A 16593-nucleotide genomic window follows, 5' to 3' on the forward strand; every position below is an offset into this window, starting at 1 on the left:
TGCAAAAAAACTTGGTGCCATGAACTAGATATTTACTTGTATTGCCATATTTCATTTTCTAGTATCAATTCACATGTCTGAAAAAGAAAGTGGAAAAATTAAGAGGCAAGAAAAGATTCATGGGACTATTTTTGTAGGAAGAATGCAGGGAGCATAGAATACTTAAATTACGGGTGTAGCAGGCTTCTCTGTCTACTTTAACATTCCTGGCAGTCTTACTGTAGGAAGTTCCTTTATTTCAAGGTGTAGGGATAACATAATTAATGGAAAATGTTGTTGGCTAGCTGCTAGGCTCCTCCCATGAGAACAACTACCAGGCAAAAGTAGTAGGGCAGTTCCAGACTTTCATTTACCACAGAGCCTTGAGGACACCATTTTTCTTTAAAATGTACTAAAAACTTTTTTTCCTAATAACTTTTATTTTTACAATGGGAAATGCCTAATTCTCCCTCTCAGGAGGGTCATTCCTCTGGTATGTTAGCTAAACTTGCTACCCCATTTCAGCATATGCATATGTTCATATACACATACATACCAGATATTATGTTGTATAGGAACAGGATGGCCAAGCAGAGCCCGAGGAAGTGTTCCTCCTGCACTACCTCCCTTCAGGCACTTATCAAGGAAGATATATGCTTATATGCTCATGTTCCCAGTGTAAGTTATCTGTTACTTCCTTTTTAAGGCATTTATTGATGCAGGAAGAGACTGGGTTTCTCTGTCATTGTGTAGGTCCCACAATGTCTCCTACACTCCCTCTACATATATAGTTAACAAGGTGGTATGCTTCACTCTGAGGTAGTGGGAGCCAGGGATGCACTCATTGGCAGGAGAAATTTTTTGGTGAATTCCTAGAATGGTTGCACAAGCTCAAAATAAAGAGGGAAAAACTCCTTTTGATAAGCAATCCCAGTTGGACTGCCGGTATCCTAGATGCAGGCAACTTTTCAAGGTTCTGCAGCACACAAAAATGAAACACAAGATGTTTTCTCTGTTAAGGGTCACTGGACAGATTCAGGGGTTAGCAGGGCTTGCTCAGATGAAATAGGCCCTTGCATGATGCCTTTTCCACTCAGTTGCATATCAAAGTCTAGATCGAGGGAAGAACCTCAACATTTTGCACGTCATTAGTAGACAGAGAAGTGAGTGTTAGAATTTGTACCAAGAGCTCCACAGAGCTTTCATACTCTTCCGATAGAAGATTCCCATCTCCACAAAATTCAGAATGTCTAAAATAAGAAAGATATGAAGGATGCAATATCTCATTGTCTAGGAATGGGAGCAACAGAATAAGTCCTGTAAGAGAATGTGATATATGCCATCATGTGCCAGCAATGCCCCTCTGCCATGTACATTGGTCAAACTGGACGGTCTCTAAGTAAAAGAATAAATCAGACGTCAAGAATTATAACACTCAAAAACCAGTTGGAGAACACTTCAATCTCTTTGGTCACTCGATTACAGACCTAAAAGTGGCAATACTTCAACAAAAAAACTTCAAAAACAGACTCCAATGAGAGACTGCTGAATTGGAATTAATTTGCAAACTGGATACAATTAACTTAGGCTTGAATAGAGACTGGGAGTGGATGGGTCATTACACAAAGTAAAATTATTTCCCCATGTTTATCCCACCCCCCACTGTTCCTCAGACCTTCTTGTCAACTGCTGGACATGGCCCACCTTGATTATTACTACAAAAGGTTCTCCCTCACCTCCGCTCTCCTGCGGGTAATAGCTCACCTTAAGTGATCACTCTGGTTACAGTGTGTATGGTAACACCCATTGTTTCATGTTCTCTATGTATATAAATCTCCCCACTGTATTTTCCACTGAATGCATCCTATAAAGTGAGCTGTAGCTCACGAAAGCTTATGCTCTAATAAATTTGTTAGTCTCTAAGGTGCCACAAGTACTCCTTTTCTTTTTGCGAATACAGACTAACACGGCTGCTACTCTGAAACCTCTCAAAACTGGATACTCTCATAAAAAAACAACCTTCCACACAAACTTCCTCGTGGCTGGACTTTACAAAAACTAGACAAGCCATTTACAATACACACTTTGCTTCAATACAAAAGAAAAAGGACACTAAACTATCTAAACTACTACATGCCACAAGGGGCCACAACAGTGGTTCCCTTAACCCACCCAGCAATATTGTTAATCTACCCAACTATACTCTTAAGACAGATTCTTCTGCTGGGCTATCTTGGGGCCTCTCCTTCTATCCCTTCACCCCCATGAACATGGTACAGTTCTGTGGTGACCTAGAATCCTATTATTGACGCCTCCGACTCAAGGAATATTTCCAACACACCTCTGAACAACATACTAACCCACAGAGAGCTTCCTACCAAGACTACAAAAAGAAGGATTCTGGGTGGACTCCCCCGAAGGTTGAAACAACAGACCGGACTTCTACATAGAGTGCTTCCGCTGACGTGCACAGGCTGAAATTGTGGAAAAGCAGCATAACTTGCCCCATAACCTCAGCCGTGCCATCCACAGCCTCAGAATGCCACACAATGCCATCCAGAGCCTCAGAAACAACTCTGACATCATAATCAAAAAGGCTGACAAACGAGGTACTGTCGTCGTCATGAATAGGTTGGAATATGAACAAGAGGCTTCTAGGCAGTTCTCCAGAACCACTTTCTATAAGCCATTACCCTCTGATCCCACTGAGGGTTACCAAAAGAAACTACAGCATTTGCTCAAGAAAATCCCTGAAAAAGCACAAGAACAAATCCACACAGACACACCCCTAGAACCCTGACCAGGGGTATTCTATCTGCTACCCAAGATCCATAAATCTGGAAATCCTGGATGCCCCATCATCTCAGGCATTGGCACCCTGACAGTAGGATTGTCTGGCTATGTAGACTTCCTCCTCAGGCCCTACGCTACCAGCACTCCCAGCTATCTTCGAGACACCACTGACTTCCTGAGGAAACTACAATCCATCGGTGATCTTCCTGAAAACACCATCCTGGCCACTATGGATGTAGAAGCCCTCTACATCAACATCCACACAAAGCCGTCAGGAACAGTATCCCCGATAATGTCAGGGCAAACCTGGTGGCTGAACTTCGTGACTTTGTCCTCACCCATAACTATTTCACATTTGGGGACAATGTATACCTTCAAATCAGCGGCACTGCGATGGGTACCCGCATGGCCCCACAGTATGCCAACATTTTTATGGCTGACTTAGAACAACGCTTCCTCAGCTCTCGTCCCCTAATGCCCCTACTCTACTTGCGCTACATTGATGACATCTTCATCATCTGGACCCATGGAAAAGAAACCCATGAGGAATTCCACCATGATTTCAACAATTTCTATCCCACCATCAACCTTGGCCTGGACCAGACCACACACAAGAGATCCACTTCCTGGACACTACGGTGCTAATAAGCAATGGTCACATAAACATCACCCTATACCGGAAATCTACTGACCGCTATTCCTACCTTTATGCCTCCAGCTTTCATCCAGACCACACCACACCATTCGTTGTCTACAGCCAAGCTCTACGATGCAACCTCATTTGCTCCAACCCCTCAGACAGAGACAAACACCTAGAAGATCTCTATAATGCATTCTTACAACTACAGTACCCACCTGCTGAAGTGAAGAAACAGATTGACAGAGCCAGAAGAGTACCCAGAAGTCACCTACTACAGGACAGGCCCAACAAAGAAAATAACAGAACGCCACTCGCCATCACCTTCAGCCCCCAACTAAAACATTTCCAAAGCATTATCAAGGATCTACAAGCTATCCTGAAGGACGACCCATCACTCTCACAGATCTTGGGAGACAGGCCAGTCCTTGCTTACAGACAGCCCCCCAACTTGAAGCAAATACTCACCAGCAACCACACAACAGAACCACTAATCCAGGAACCTATCCTTGCAACAAAGCCCATTGCCAACTGTATCCACATATCTATTCAGGGGAACCCATCATAGGGTCTAATCACATCAGCCACAATATCAGAGGCTTGTTCACCTGCGCATCTATCAATGTGATATATGCCATCATGTGCCAGCAATGCCCCTCTGCCATGTACATTGGTCAAACTGGACAGTCTCTACGTAAAAGAATAAATCGGACGTCAAGAATTATAACACTCAAAAACCAGTTGGAGAACACGTCAATCTCTTTGGTCATTTGATTACAGACCTAAAAGTGGCAATACTTCAACAAAAAACTTCAAAAACAGACTACAATGAGAGACTGCTGAATTGGAATTAATTTGCAAACTGGATACAATTAATTTAGGCTTGAATAGAGATTGGAAGTGGATGAGTCATTACACAAAGTAAAACTATTTCCCCATGTTTATCCCACCCCCTACCTCCCACTGTTCCTCAGACGTTCTTGTCAACTGCTGGAAATGGTCCACCTTGATTATCACTAGAAAAGGTTCTCCCCCAGCCCTGCTCTCCTGCTGGTAATAGCTCACCTTAAGTGATCGCTCTGTTCTCTATGTATATAAATCTCCCCACTGTATTTTTCACAGAATGCATCCGATGAAGTGAGCTGTAGCTCACGAAAGCTTATGCTCAAATAAATTTGTTAGTCTCTAGGGTGCCTCAAGTACTCCTTTTTCTTTTTGTGAATACAGACTTACATGGCTGCTACTCTGAAAAATGGAAAGGAGAGTATTCTATGTTAATCACAGTTCCCAGCACTTGGAAGTGAGTCTACTAAATTTTTTCCATCAGCTTGAATTTGTGGTGAAGCCTGTTTACCCCAACTAATTATAGGGCTCTCCTACAAACCTGTTTTCTGCCCCCTGCAGGAATCCTTATCCTTCAAAAGAATGTTGAGAATACCATATGAGGTAAATCTCACTGCATTTTCTGTGTACTTTCTCTCCATGTATTGGTTTTCCTCAAAAGAGCAGCATGTGCCTATACTATCAGACTGTCATGATAGCTATTTTTTTCTTTATCGATTATTTATTATATTTAAAATCTTTAATGTTCTTTAGTGATTTGTTCTCCTTTGCCATTAGAAATAGATAACATCTCATTTTGTTGTAGGGTTATTTTTAGTCGGGTCAGGATTTCTTTCTACAAAGTACAGCATTCACACTACTCAAAGGGAAAATATAAAAGTTAAGCCAAAAAGTTAAAAAATATTTAACTGCAAGCTATCCAAAAACAGCTATTCTAAGACTTCAGTATGAGACGCTAAGAGTCTTTATAAGAACACACTGTAGAAAAACTAACATGCTTTCTACTCTTGCTAAAAACAGGAAAGAGAGACAGCTGGACACTTTGCGTGGAGTTTCCAGAAGGGCTCATCTTTGGCCTAATATTGCTCCATGGCTTCCATAGCACATTTGAAAATCCCATCTTTTATGCATACATTTTTGAAGACTCTCCAAGTTGTGGGTAGAAGTGCCAGAACCCCTAACAGTGTGTAAAACTTAAGTACCCAAAGTGAAATCCTGATCTCTTGAAATCAAATAGTTTTGCCATAGACTTCAATGGCTCCAGGATATTGCCCTGAGATTTGAAACAGGTTGGAATATTTCTGGAGAGAGAGAGACAGAGAGAGAAGACAGAGGGTGTAGGATGAGCAGTGCAGCAGTAGGCATGCTCTGAGAAGCCAAACCAGAAGAGAGAGCTAGAATTGAACTTTTATTTTCTTATTGTTAGTTTAATTATTAGTCAAATTAAAACCCAGGAAAGGGGCAATTTTTTTTTACTTCTGCACAGTGTGTGGACATTGTTTAAAGAGCGGGTTGGGAAAAATTAACTGATAATATGTACAAGCTTTCCTAGGAGCACCAAGATATGAAGAGTTTAAAATAAATAAAAAGCTTCTATAGTCCTTGACTTCTAAGACATTTTAATCGGATTTAATTATTACACATGCTGATCGTGATCATGTAGTCATTACTGGACATGTCAGTGGGAGTTTTGGCTATAGCTTTAAAGTAGTGTTTTGTTTGTCAAGCTAATTGTTTTTTCCTTCCAGAATTTAGAGATGATAACTATTAGGTTTTTGTTTCCACAAAATCCTTTTCTTTCATGAGGTATGCTTTAAAATTGTATAGAATAAATATGACCCGTTGTTTTGCGTCTTACTAGTCGAGTTTAAAATGGGGAGTGAACAAAATAATAATTATTTATTATTGGTTGGATTTCAAATAAGTGGGGAATGGTTGAAAATAACACCTTATTTTCTGTTGGGTAAGAACACAAAGCTTTTTATTTTTTTTTCTTACACAAAACAATCATAAAAGAAGAATTTTAGTCAATAGGCAGAAAAAGTTTCTATTCTTACTTCTTAATCTACTACCCTCAATAACAAAACTATTGTTTACATTACTTTATATTTGTCCCAGACACGTCGCTCCCTCAAAATTACTCATCCTACTCCTCCTTTGAACATGATGCCATGGGAAATTCTGAGAAAGCAGCATAGTGCTTTTCTGCCCCTTCAAAAGATTCTTTTACAGTGAAATCGTTATGTTGGAACAGTATTTTTTAATTTTGTTGAATAGTATTCATTGCACTGGAATACACAGCTTCAGTGTTCAGTGAAATCAAAAGCTTTGAGTTGCTTCATGCACTTTATTTTCATGAATATTTTCTTTTAACACCAGGGTAAGTTAACATTACAATAAGTCACATATATATCATGTATAATATACAGAAAACTAGGTAAAATAATTTTATAAAATAGGCATTTCCAAGTTAGGACATGCCAATGTATGATTCCCTGTGCATCTTTAATTCCCCCTCCTGTGCATCCATTCTGTGCACTGAATAAGGCAGGCGTCGTATGAAAAAAATAGTATGTGATCACGTAATTAGCATATATCATCATGTCCCCCCAAAATCCTCACCAAAACCTTGCACCCCCCCTTTCTGGGGAAGGTTTGATAAAAATCCTCACCAATTTGCATTGGTGATCACAAACCCAAACCCTTGGATCTTAAGAACAATGAAAAAGTATTCAGTTTTCTTAAAAGAAGAATTTTAAGAGAAGAAAAAGTAAAAAGAATCATCTCTGTAAAATCAGGATGGTAAATACCTTACAGGATAATTAGACTCAAAACACAGAGAATCCCTCTAGGCAAAACCTTAAGTTACAAAAAGACATAAAGACAGGAATATCCATTCCATTCAGCACAGCTTATTTTCTCAGCCATTTAAACAAACAGACTCTAACGCATATCTAGCTAGATTACTTACTAAGTTCTAAGACTCCATTCCTGTTCTGTCCCCGGCAAAAGCATCACACAGACAGACCCAGACCCTTTGTTTCTCCCCCCTCCAGCTTTGAAAGTATCTTGTCTCCTCATTGGTCATTGTGGTCAGGTGCCAGCGAGGTTATCCTAGCTTCTTAACCCTTTACAGGTGAAAGGGTTTTTCTCTGGCAAGGAGGGATTTTAATGGTGTTTACCCTTCCCTTTATATTTATGACATGCCCCTCAAATTACAGATAAGGTGAAACGCTGGCTGGGATTTCTTCCTGGAGCTCTAGGAAAAAACAAAGTTAATAAGACACATGCACCTCTAAATATACTACCAAGTATATAAAGACTAACAATATTTTCCACATCTCAAGGACAATTTTAACCAGTTGATTCTGGGAAACTTTCACGGGAGGGTGCATCATCCACTTTGTTAGAAGCTCCTGAGATGTGTTGGCTGTCAAAATCAAAATCTTGAAGAGCTAAACTCCAACGAATAAGTTTTTTGTTATTTCCTATGGTGGTATGAAGCCATTGTGGCGCGGCATGGTCAGTTTTCAGGTGGAAACGCCGTCCCCAAACACATGGGCATAGCTTTTCCAGAGCGTAGACAATGGCATAACATTCTTTTTCACTGACTTACCAGTTGCTTTCCCTCTCAGACAGCTTCTTGCTGAGAAACTCTACAGGGTAGAATTCTTCATCCGGTCCTTCCTGCATTAAAACTGCTCCCACACCACACTCGGACGCATCTGTGGTTACTAGGAACGGTTTGTCTAAGTCTGGGGCCCTTACTACAGGGTCAGACATGAGTGTCGCTTTAAGCTGGTTAAAGGCCTTCTGACACTTTTTGGTCCACTGAACGGCATTTGGCTGTTTCTTTTTGGTTAGGTCTGTCAGTGGGGTGGCAATTTGGCTGTATTGCGGTACAAATCGTCTGTAATAACCAGCCAAGCCTAAGAAGGATTGAACCTGTTTCTTTGACCTTGGGACAGGCCACTTTAGGATAGCATCCACTTTGGCCTGTAGGGGGTCGATAGTTCCTTGACCCACCTGGTGTCCAAGGTAAGTCACTCTGTTTAGTCCAATTTGACACTTCTTAGCCTTAACAGTTAGTCCTGCCTCCCTTATGCGCTCACAGACTTTTTGTAGATGTTCCAGGTGTTCTGCCCAGGAATCTGAAAATATGGCCACATCGTCAAGGTAGGCGACTGCATAGTCTCCTAATCCCGCTAGGAGACCATCTACAAGTCTTTGGAAGGTGGCAGGTGCATTCCGCAGCCCGAAAGGGAGTACTTTAAATTCATACAGCCTGACATGTGTGGTGAAGGCTGACCTTTCCTTGGCGGATTCATCTAGCGGTACCTGCCAGTAGCCCTTGGTTAAGTCCAAGGTAGAGATGAACTGGGCCCATCCCAGTTTCTCTAATAGTTCATCTGTGCATGGCACTGGATAGTTGTCTGGGTGAGTTACAGCATTTAGCTTACAATAGTCCACACAAACATGTCCACACAAACATCTCTCCATCTGGTTTGGGAACTAGAACCACTGGAAATGCCCATCCACTGCCAGAGGGGCGGATTACCCCCTGTAATATATCCTGGATCTCCCGTTCTACAGCAGTTTTAGCTTGAGGAGACACCCAGTAAGGTTGGGCTTTAATTGGGTGAGCATTACCTGTGTCAATGGAGTGGTATGCCTATTCAGTCAGTCTTGGGGTGGCTGAGAATGTCGGCGCTTAGCTAGTGCACAACTCCTTGATCTGCTGTCGCTGCATACGCCCAAGGGTCAAGGAGCGGTTCACCTCTTCCATGCTACCAGCACTTTTCCCTTCGTAGTAGACACCTTCAGGCCACTCAGTGTCATCTCCTCCCTGGGCTATAAAGTGACAAACCTTTAATTCTCTGGAATAAAAGGGCTTTAGAGAATTAATATGGTACCCCTTAGGCTTTTGGTTGGAGGTGGGGAATGCTATGAGATAACTAACAGCTCCCAGGCGCTCCTGCACCATGAATGGCCCTTCCCACGACGCTTCCATTTTATGGGCCTGGAGCGCCTTTAAGACCATGACCTGGTCCCCTACTTTGAAGGAATGCTCTCTGGCATGTTTATCATACTAGGCTTTTTGCTCTTTTTGGGCATTCTGTAGGTTTTCTTTACTAAGGGCTAGAGAGGTTCGTAGGGTGTTCTGTAGGTTGGTTACAAAGTCCAGAATGTTAGTTCCTGGAGAAAGTGTAAATCCCTGCCATTGCTGCTTCACCAACTGTAATGGCCCCTTAACCTCGTGGCCATATACAAGTTCAAACAGTGAAAACCCTAAACTGGGATGTAGTACAGCTCTGTAGGCAAAGAGCAAGTGCTGCAACACTAGGTCCCAATCATTGGAGTGCTCATTTACGAATTTACATATCCATGGCTCCCAAGGTTCCATTAAACTTCTCCACCATGCCATTTGTTTGATGGTGGTAAGGAGTGGCAACCAAGAGATATACCCCATGAGCTTCCCAAAAGCTTTCCATAGTTCCTGCCAGGAAATTAGTTCCTGCATCTGTGGGGATGTCGGAGGGACCTACCCTGGCAAAAATGTCTGCTAGTGCCTGGCACACACTTTTAGCCCTGGTGTTGCTTAGAGCTACTGCTTCCGGCCATCGGGTGGCAAAATCCATGAAAGTCAGTATGTACTGCTTTCCTCTGGGTGTCTTTTTCGGAAAAGGACCCAGAATATCCACAGCTACTCGCTGAAATGGAACTTCAATGATGGGGAGTGGCTGGAGAGGGGCTTTGACCTGGTCTTGGGGTTTTCCCACTCTTTGGCATACCTCACAAGACCGGACATAGGTAGAAACATCCTTGCCCATTCCCTCCCAGTGAAATGACCTCCCTAACCAGTCTTTGGTCCTGTTCACCCCAGCATGGCCACTAGGATGATCGTGGGCTAAGCTCAAGAACTTGACCCGGTACTTAGTTGGAACTACCAACTGTCTCTCTGAGGATGCCAGTCTTCCTGGTGTCCACCAGAAAGAGTTTCGTTGTATAAAAGTCCTCTTTCTACAACAAACCTGGATCGATTAGAAGAGCTGAGAGGCGGTGGGTTGCTCCGTGCCGCTGTCCAAGCTCTCTGGAGGCTTTCATCTACTTCCAGTTCATTCTGGAACTGTTCCCTTGATGCTGGAGACATCAGTTCCTCATTGGATTGTGGACCTATGCTTGGTCCCTCTGGAAGCGATGTAGGGGATGGGGTGTTTCCGTTGACTGTGAACCACTCTCCGCTGGTGCACTATGTTGGGGTTCAGGCTCTGGCTGAGCTTCTTGTTATCAGCTGCTGCCAGTTCAGGTTTGGTGGAGCCCTCTGGTGTTGGAGTTGCAAGTACTGGATTCAGTGCTGGCAATGGGTCTGGTGCTGGTTGTTCCGCCAGTTCCAGTTCTGGGACTGGCTCTGTCTGGGTCTCTGACTGGATCCACTATTGCTGTTGCAGACATTGGCCTAGGGTCTGGGTCCTGGTAGAAGTTTCTGGAACAGAGCTAGGCATGACGGCTTGTTTAGCCTGACTGCAGGTGACCATTCCCACCCTCTTGGCTCGCTTCACATGATTGGCCGAGTCTTCCCCCCAACAGCATGGGCATAGGATAATCATCATAGACTGCAAAAGTCCACGTTCCTGACCAGCCCTTGTACTGGACAGGCAACTTGGCTATAGGCAAATTGAAAGAGTTGGACTTGAAGGGTTGAATCGTCACTTGGATCTCTGGATTGATTAAATTGGGGTCCACTAAGGAAGTATGGATAGCCGACACTTGTGCTCCAGTGTCCCTCCACGCGGTGACCTTCTTCTCGCTCACACTCAGTTTCCCTCCACTCCGAGGGTATCTAGGAGGTATCTGGGCCTGAGGACCACTGGTGTGATTCCAGTCCAATGAACTGTAATCTGTTGGGGTTCTTGGGGCAGTTGGCCTTTAAATGCCCCGGCCCATTACATTTAAAACATCGTCCAGTTGTCGGGTCACTGGGGCGAGGTGGGTTGCTGGAGAACACTGTGGCAGGATGATAAGGTGGCTGGAGGGTTCCTTGGGTGGCCTTGGACTGCCCCCGGAAGTAGGGTGTGGTCTGAGGTGGTCCCTTCTGGTATCCGCTCCCACTGTGACCAGTTTTTTTTTCTTCTCTGCCACCTCCACCCATTTGGCTCCAATCTCCCCCACCTCAATTACAGTTTTGGGCTTCCTATCTAGGATGTATCTTTCTATTTCCTCAGGAATACCCTCTAAGAACTGTTCCATTTGCATTAGGAAGGGCAAATCTTCTGGAGATTTAACACTTGCTTCTGATATCCAGGCATCCCATCGTTTCACAACGTGGTAGGCATGTCGGGTAAATGACAAGTCTGGTTTCCACCTTAGGGCTCTGAACCGCTGACGGGAATGCTCGGGGATTATCCCTAATCTGACTCTCGCCTTGGTTTTAAACAATTCATACTGGTTCGTTTGTTCCTTAGGCTTTCAGCCGCCACCTCAGCTAAGGGTCCACTGAGCTGTGGCCTCAGCTCTACCATGCTCTGTAGAGATGCTGTACCCAAGGGCAGGTGCTTTCGAAGTTTTCTAAGAAGGCCTTGGTATCATCGCCTGCCTTGTAGGTGGGGAACTTTCTGGGACGGGAAGTGGAGAAGGATTGCTAGGGTTTGTTGGTATATTCTGCTGAGCCTTTGCCTTCTCCATCTTGAGTGTATGCTTCCTCTCTTTCTTTCTCCTCCATTTCTTTGTCCCTTGCCTCCATTTCCTTCCTATGGGCAGCCTCCCTTTCTTTTTCCCTTGCCTCCATTTCTTTCCTCATGAGTTCTATCTATCTTTCATATTCCTTTTGTTTTTCTTCAGCCTCAAATCTGGCTAATTCCAGCTTTTGTTGAACCATGGAGTCTGTCATCCTAACCTCCCTGTTTTTAACTAACTTTACACCCGAGAGTTAAAAAACCAAAACAAAAAAACTTGGCTTGTAAAATTTTGCTGTGCTGTCCGGATACCTATGTTCTCTGTTAGTGATTGTCAGCCTACAGAGAAATCCTAAAAAAAAAAAAAAAAAAAAAAAAAAAAAAAGAAACCTAACACTTTTGTCTCCAGGCAAATAGGCAGACACTTGTTTTCATGCAGGTCCCCACATCTGTACCCTAGAGTTCAGAGTGGGGAAGGAACCTTTACACATGCCCTTCTTACTTCTGATGCTGTCAATTTCTGAAGACCAAAGTACCTTAATTCTAGTTCCCATTGACATCAGTTGCAGTTGAGTACTGAGAACTTCTGTATCTTTGTATGAGGTATCTCACGTTGGGCACCCAGGAAATGAGGAATGCACAGTTCTAGCCACCTGTCAAACTTTTATATGAAGTGGCTTCCTCAACATCAGATAGAAAGTCTGTGGAAAAGAGAAATCTCTCTGTGGCTGTCACCTGCCTTAATCATAAAACCAGCCTTTCTCTTTATTTCCCTGTCTTATTCTCTACTCAACTTCCCATTTCTAGAGCAAATGAGGCAGTGATCCTACAAACAGACTAATTCACTACATAACCCTTATTACTTCCCAGAGCATCTATCCTGTGCACTGAATGAGTCAGGAATCCCTTGGAAAAAATTGGTATATGACCATATAATTAATCACTACCGTAATGCATATTCATAATGGGGGCCAAATTAAGGTTGCATGGGCAGGTTATTATGGTAGGCCCCACAGAAGTACCTATACTTTTACTTTGAAAAGGTAATTTTTATTGAAGCAAGGGGAGGGCACATTCTCCTCCTAAATGATCTGTGTTAGAGGGAAAGGAAGGAAAGATGACAGCTGTTTTGGAGCTCCATTTACCTACGTTATTCTGGAGGCAATTTGAGACCCTGGAGCAGTCTAGAAATGGAAGGGTGCAAATGGCTGAAAGCTACCTTGGCTCTCCAGTCCCCATGGCTGAAAGTTGTGTTGCACCTCCAAGAAATGCAGCATAAAATCTCACCCTACAGGTTTTGGATCAACTGGAACACTCCCCATCAATCTGATTATTTCCTCATAACCCTAACTTTCTGCTGAATAGAAGATTACAATCAGTCACTGTTACTGGACAGACCACAACCTTGCTATCTTCTAAGCCAAAATCATTTTTTAAAGCATCATATGTGTTACTTACAAGCAGCTAAAGGGAGTTTATAAAAATTGTTTTTTTCATTGCTCTTAACTTATGTGTGCATCACTAGGAAGAAACACATGTTTCTGCTCTAGATCCAGTTCTGGATGTTGCAGCTTTAAACCTGATGAAGTGTTTTATATACCAAGATTAAAAAAAATGCATTTGTTGATCAGGAAGTCAGGAATCCTCCTAATTAAGACACTTCTTGCAAAGATAAAATTTTTATCTTGAAACATAAAACACTTCATCAGCTTTAAAGCCACATCTGTGAGGACTGGATCAAGAACAGAAACAGATGTTTTTCTTCTTACTGGCTTGTCTAAGAGTTTAAAACCATTAACAATTTTTTTAAAAAATGGTTGAAAACAGTTAAAACCACTTACAATATAATAGGGATAACAGTACTATCCCTCTTTTTAAATCTGGTTCTCTTGATAAGATAAACTACATGATTGAACTGGTAACTGGATTATTGGCTCATAAAACAGCACGAGGTTGCTATTATCCCTTAATTTTATAGCTTTATTAGGGAATAATGCAGGTCTTATTTGAATCACTGAGTTATCTAATAGCTTCCCCCCCTCCCCCTGGCCCCTTACAAATTTGTAGAACTAACTCTAAAGAATATGGTCTCAATGCAATTGTTATAGTCATCATTATAATATTATTATATAAACAATAATGTGTTTGTGGTTACTTACGATGATAGTTTTAACTTGGTTCAAAATGTAACATCATTTGAGCTCTTAAAATATTAAGAGTACAGTACAAGATATTTACCTGAGTATTAATTCAGGAATTATTTAATCATAACAGCTCACTTGAATTTTGAGACAACAGACAGATAAGCAACATAGCTCTCCTTATAGTATCTTAGTACATTTGTGCAAAATTAGAATAGATGCAACTGAGCCAACAAAAACGTTTTGAAATTGATTAAAAATATCAGGCATATTCAGAGTAATACAACTTATACAAGTGACATCTCTAATTATACATTCCTGTGGTATTATTTCACTTGTAAATCATTCAATAAAGACCAGTTAACTAATCAAATTCTTTCCAATTTCTACATGGCACTGGCACATATTTATTCATTTATTTGCCAGTGGTGACAGTGTAGATAGAATTCATTCATGTGTATATTTTTGGAAGTGTATACATAAACTGTCTAGGTGAAATCCTAACTGCACTTAAATTAATGGCAATAGGGGCAGGATGTGTATATTTTAAATTATTTAAAATATCAATAAGCTCTGTTTCTTTCAAGAAAAGGTGACACCTGTCTGTATTGACTTCAGTGGGATTTGGATCCAGCTCTTAAAGATGTGAAAATGAGCTCACTAGTTTTAGGTATTATGGTTCCATAGTTAAGGCTGAGTTGAGTTTTGCACTTAAAGCAGGGATTCAACCACTTTGTTTATGTATGAAGCATTAGTCTTTGAGTACAGAATTCATTTTCTAAGTGTTTACAAGTAATTGATTAATTAGTGTTTGTGGGGTGCAGGATTGGAGGTAGATTTGAGAGGTAGGAAGGGAGGGAAATGTAGAGAAGTGCAATTGGCAGCTGGAATTTGAGGTTTGTGTGCACAGGAGAATGTGCAGGGCAAGAGGGAGAGGGATAAAACCCCAGCTGCTTTTGCAGTGCTCTGATGGTGTAAACGCAGCTTAGCTGGCAGATATGCTCGAGCTGCTTTGTGCTGCCCCAGAAGGACATAAAGTAGCTGGAGCATACTGGTGAATATTGTCATAGAAGTTAAAATTTAAAATAAATTATTTAAAATTGCTAATTCTTATCTTCAAATGATTAGAAATATCACCTTGTAACTTTTTCTTTAGATTTCTTGTTTACCCTTCATGTATACAATTTTTGATTAAACACAACCAAAAGAAAGAAACAAACAAAAAAACAAAGGGCAAAAAGTACGTTCAAACAGACAATGAAGTATGTATTTCCCTACTTTAACATGTTTGGATTTCTTTGCAGGTTAACCTGACTCTGAGTTTCCTACATTTATTCTGCTTGGCTTGGGGATAATTCAATACTCCCATAATGTATTTTACTCTAAATTACTGCTGTGTACTCTCAACCTTAACTTCATGTTGACATCATTTTCTTTTTAATAAAATGGCTGTGGCTCTGTAGTTAGGGTTGCAGTAGTCATTACAACACTGATCTCTTAAGTCACAAAATCTGCATACTTGAAATTACATCATTTGATTTATTGATGTGTGTCACTCATCCTATTGGAGAAGGTATAGAGACAGAAGATAATTAGGGTAATGCCCATCATTTAACATACTGTACGGAGCTGCCTGCTTTAAATCACTCTGTGTATTTTGTTTAATCCAAAAGGAGTTTAATGGACGTTGGAAAGAAGATAACATCTGATGATTACATAATAATCTTTTTCTGCTAGCTGCGTAATGACTATCATTAATAGTTATCTTTAAATGAGTATTATGTGTTTTTGTTCTGTGTTCTATAACAACTTTTGGATGTAAATATTAGAAAGGTAATCTTTTGCTGTCTATTTAAACAGCTGCTTTCATCAAACATTTTTAGCTTTTCTACTGCTTTGTTTTCAGAATTGTTTTTTTTTTTTTTCTGGCAGGAGCTGAAGAGTTATTACTTAAGTGTGTGTTTCTGATTGTGTGTTTCAAATAGTTTCTGCTTTCCAAAATGACACTGGGCATGTTGAAACACAGAGAATAAAATCCAGGCCCAATTGGAGTCAGTGGGAGCTTTGCCATTGACTTCAGTGTACCCAGAATGTTTGTTAATACTGGACGTGCTTTAGAAGTAAGAATTAGATCATGACATTTTTTTTCCTTTTTTTTGAATTTAGAAACCCCAATTGTAATTTAAAGGGAAGATACTTCTATTGTGGGTGGAAAGAAAAAGAAAAGCTACCTCCATGGAAGACTCTCAGGATTTAAATGAACAATCGGTAAGTACAAATTCAGTGAAGTTTTATCAAAGAAATTGCCATAATGTTCTGTATGCCATGTTCAAAAGGATGCTTTCAGAAATTTCTCTTTGAGAATGGATGTGAGAAATGTATCAGTACTAGTTTCTTTGAACAAAAAGACCCTGGGGACCTTCTGGGAATCTAGGTTCAAATAACTTTTTAGGTCAGAGGTGAAGTGAGTTTTCTGGTCTCACCTTTGTCTATTCTTGCACATTACAAAATCACCACACAATTCAGC

General features: G+C 41.3%; 1 protein-coding gene across 13 annotated transcripts in view; it reads left to right on the forward strand.

The window, feature by feature from the left end:
* EYA4 (EYA transcriptional coactivator and phosphatase 4) overlaps positions 1-16593 on the forward strand; it is a 231677-nt gene that overhangs the window by 11741 nt on the left and 203343 nt on the right. For 2 of the 13 annotated variants that reach the window (XM_038397083.2, XM_038397091.2), the window contains exon 2: positions 16233-16334. The exons of 10 other annotated variants lie outside the window; for them this stretch is intronic. In XM_038397083.2, coding sequence (XP_038253011.1) covers positions 16302-16334 — 33 coding nt within the window. In that variant the 5' untranslated portion in view covers positions 16233-16301. Of the gene's footprint in view, positions 1-14622; positions 16335-16593 lie in introns of those variants that run through there. One more of the 13 variants, XM_043510997.1, reaches the window with a different exon arrangement.

Source organism: Dermochelys coriacea, chromosome 3 (genome assembly GCF_009764565.3).
Source record: "Dermochelys coriacea isolate rDerCor1 chromosome 3, rDerCor1.pri.v4, whole genome shotgun sequence".
NCBI lineage: Eukaryota > Metazoa > Chordata > Testudines > Dermochelyidae > Dermochelys > Dermochelys coriacea.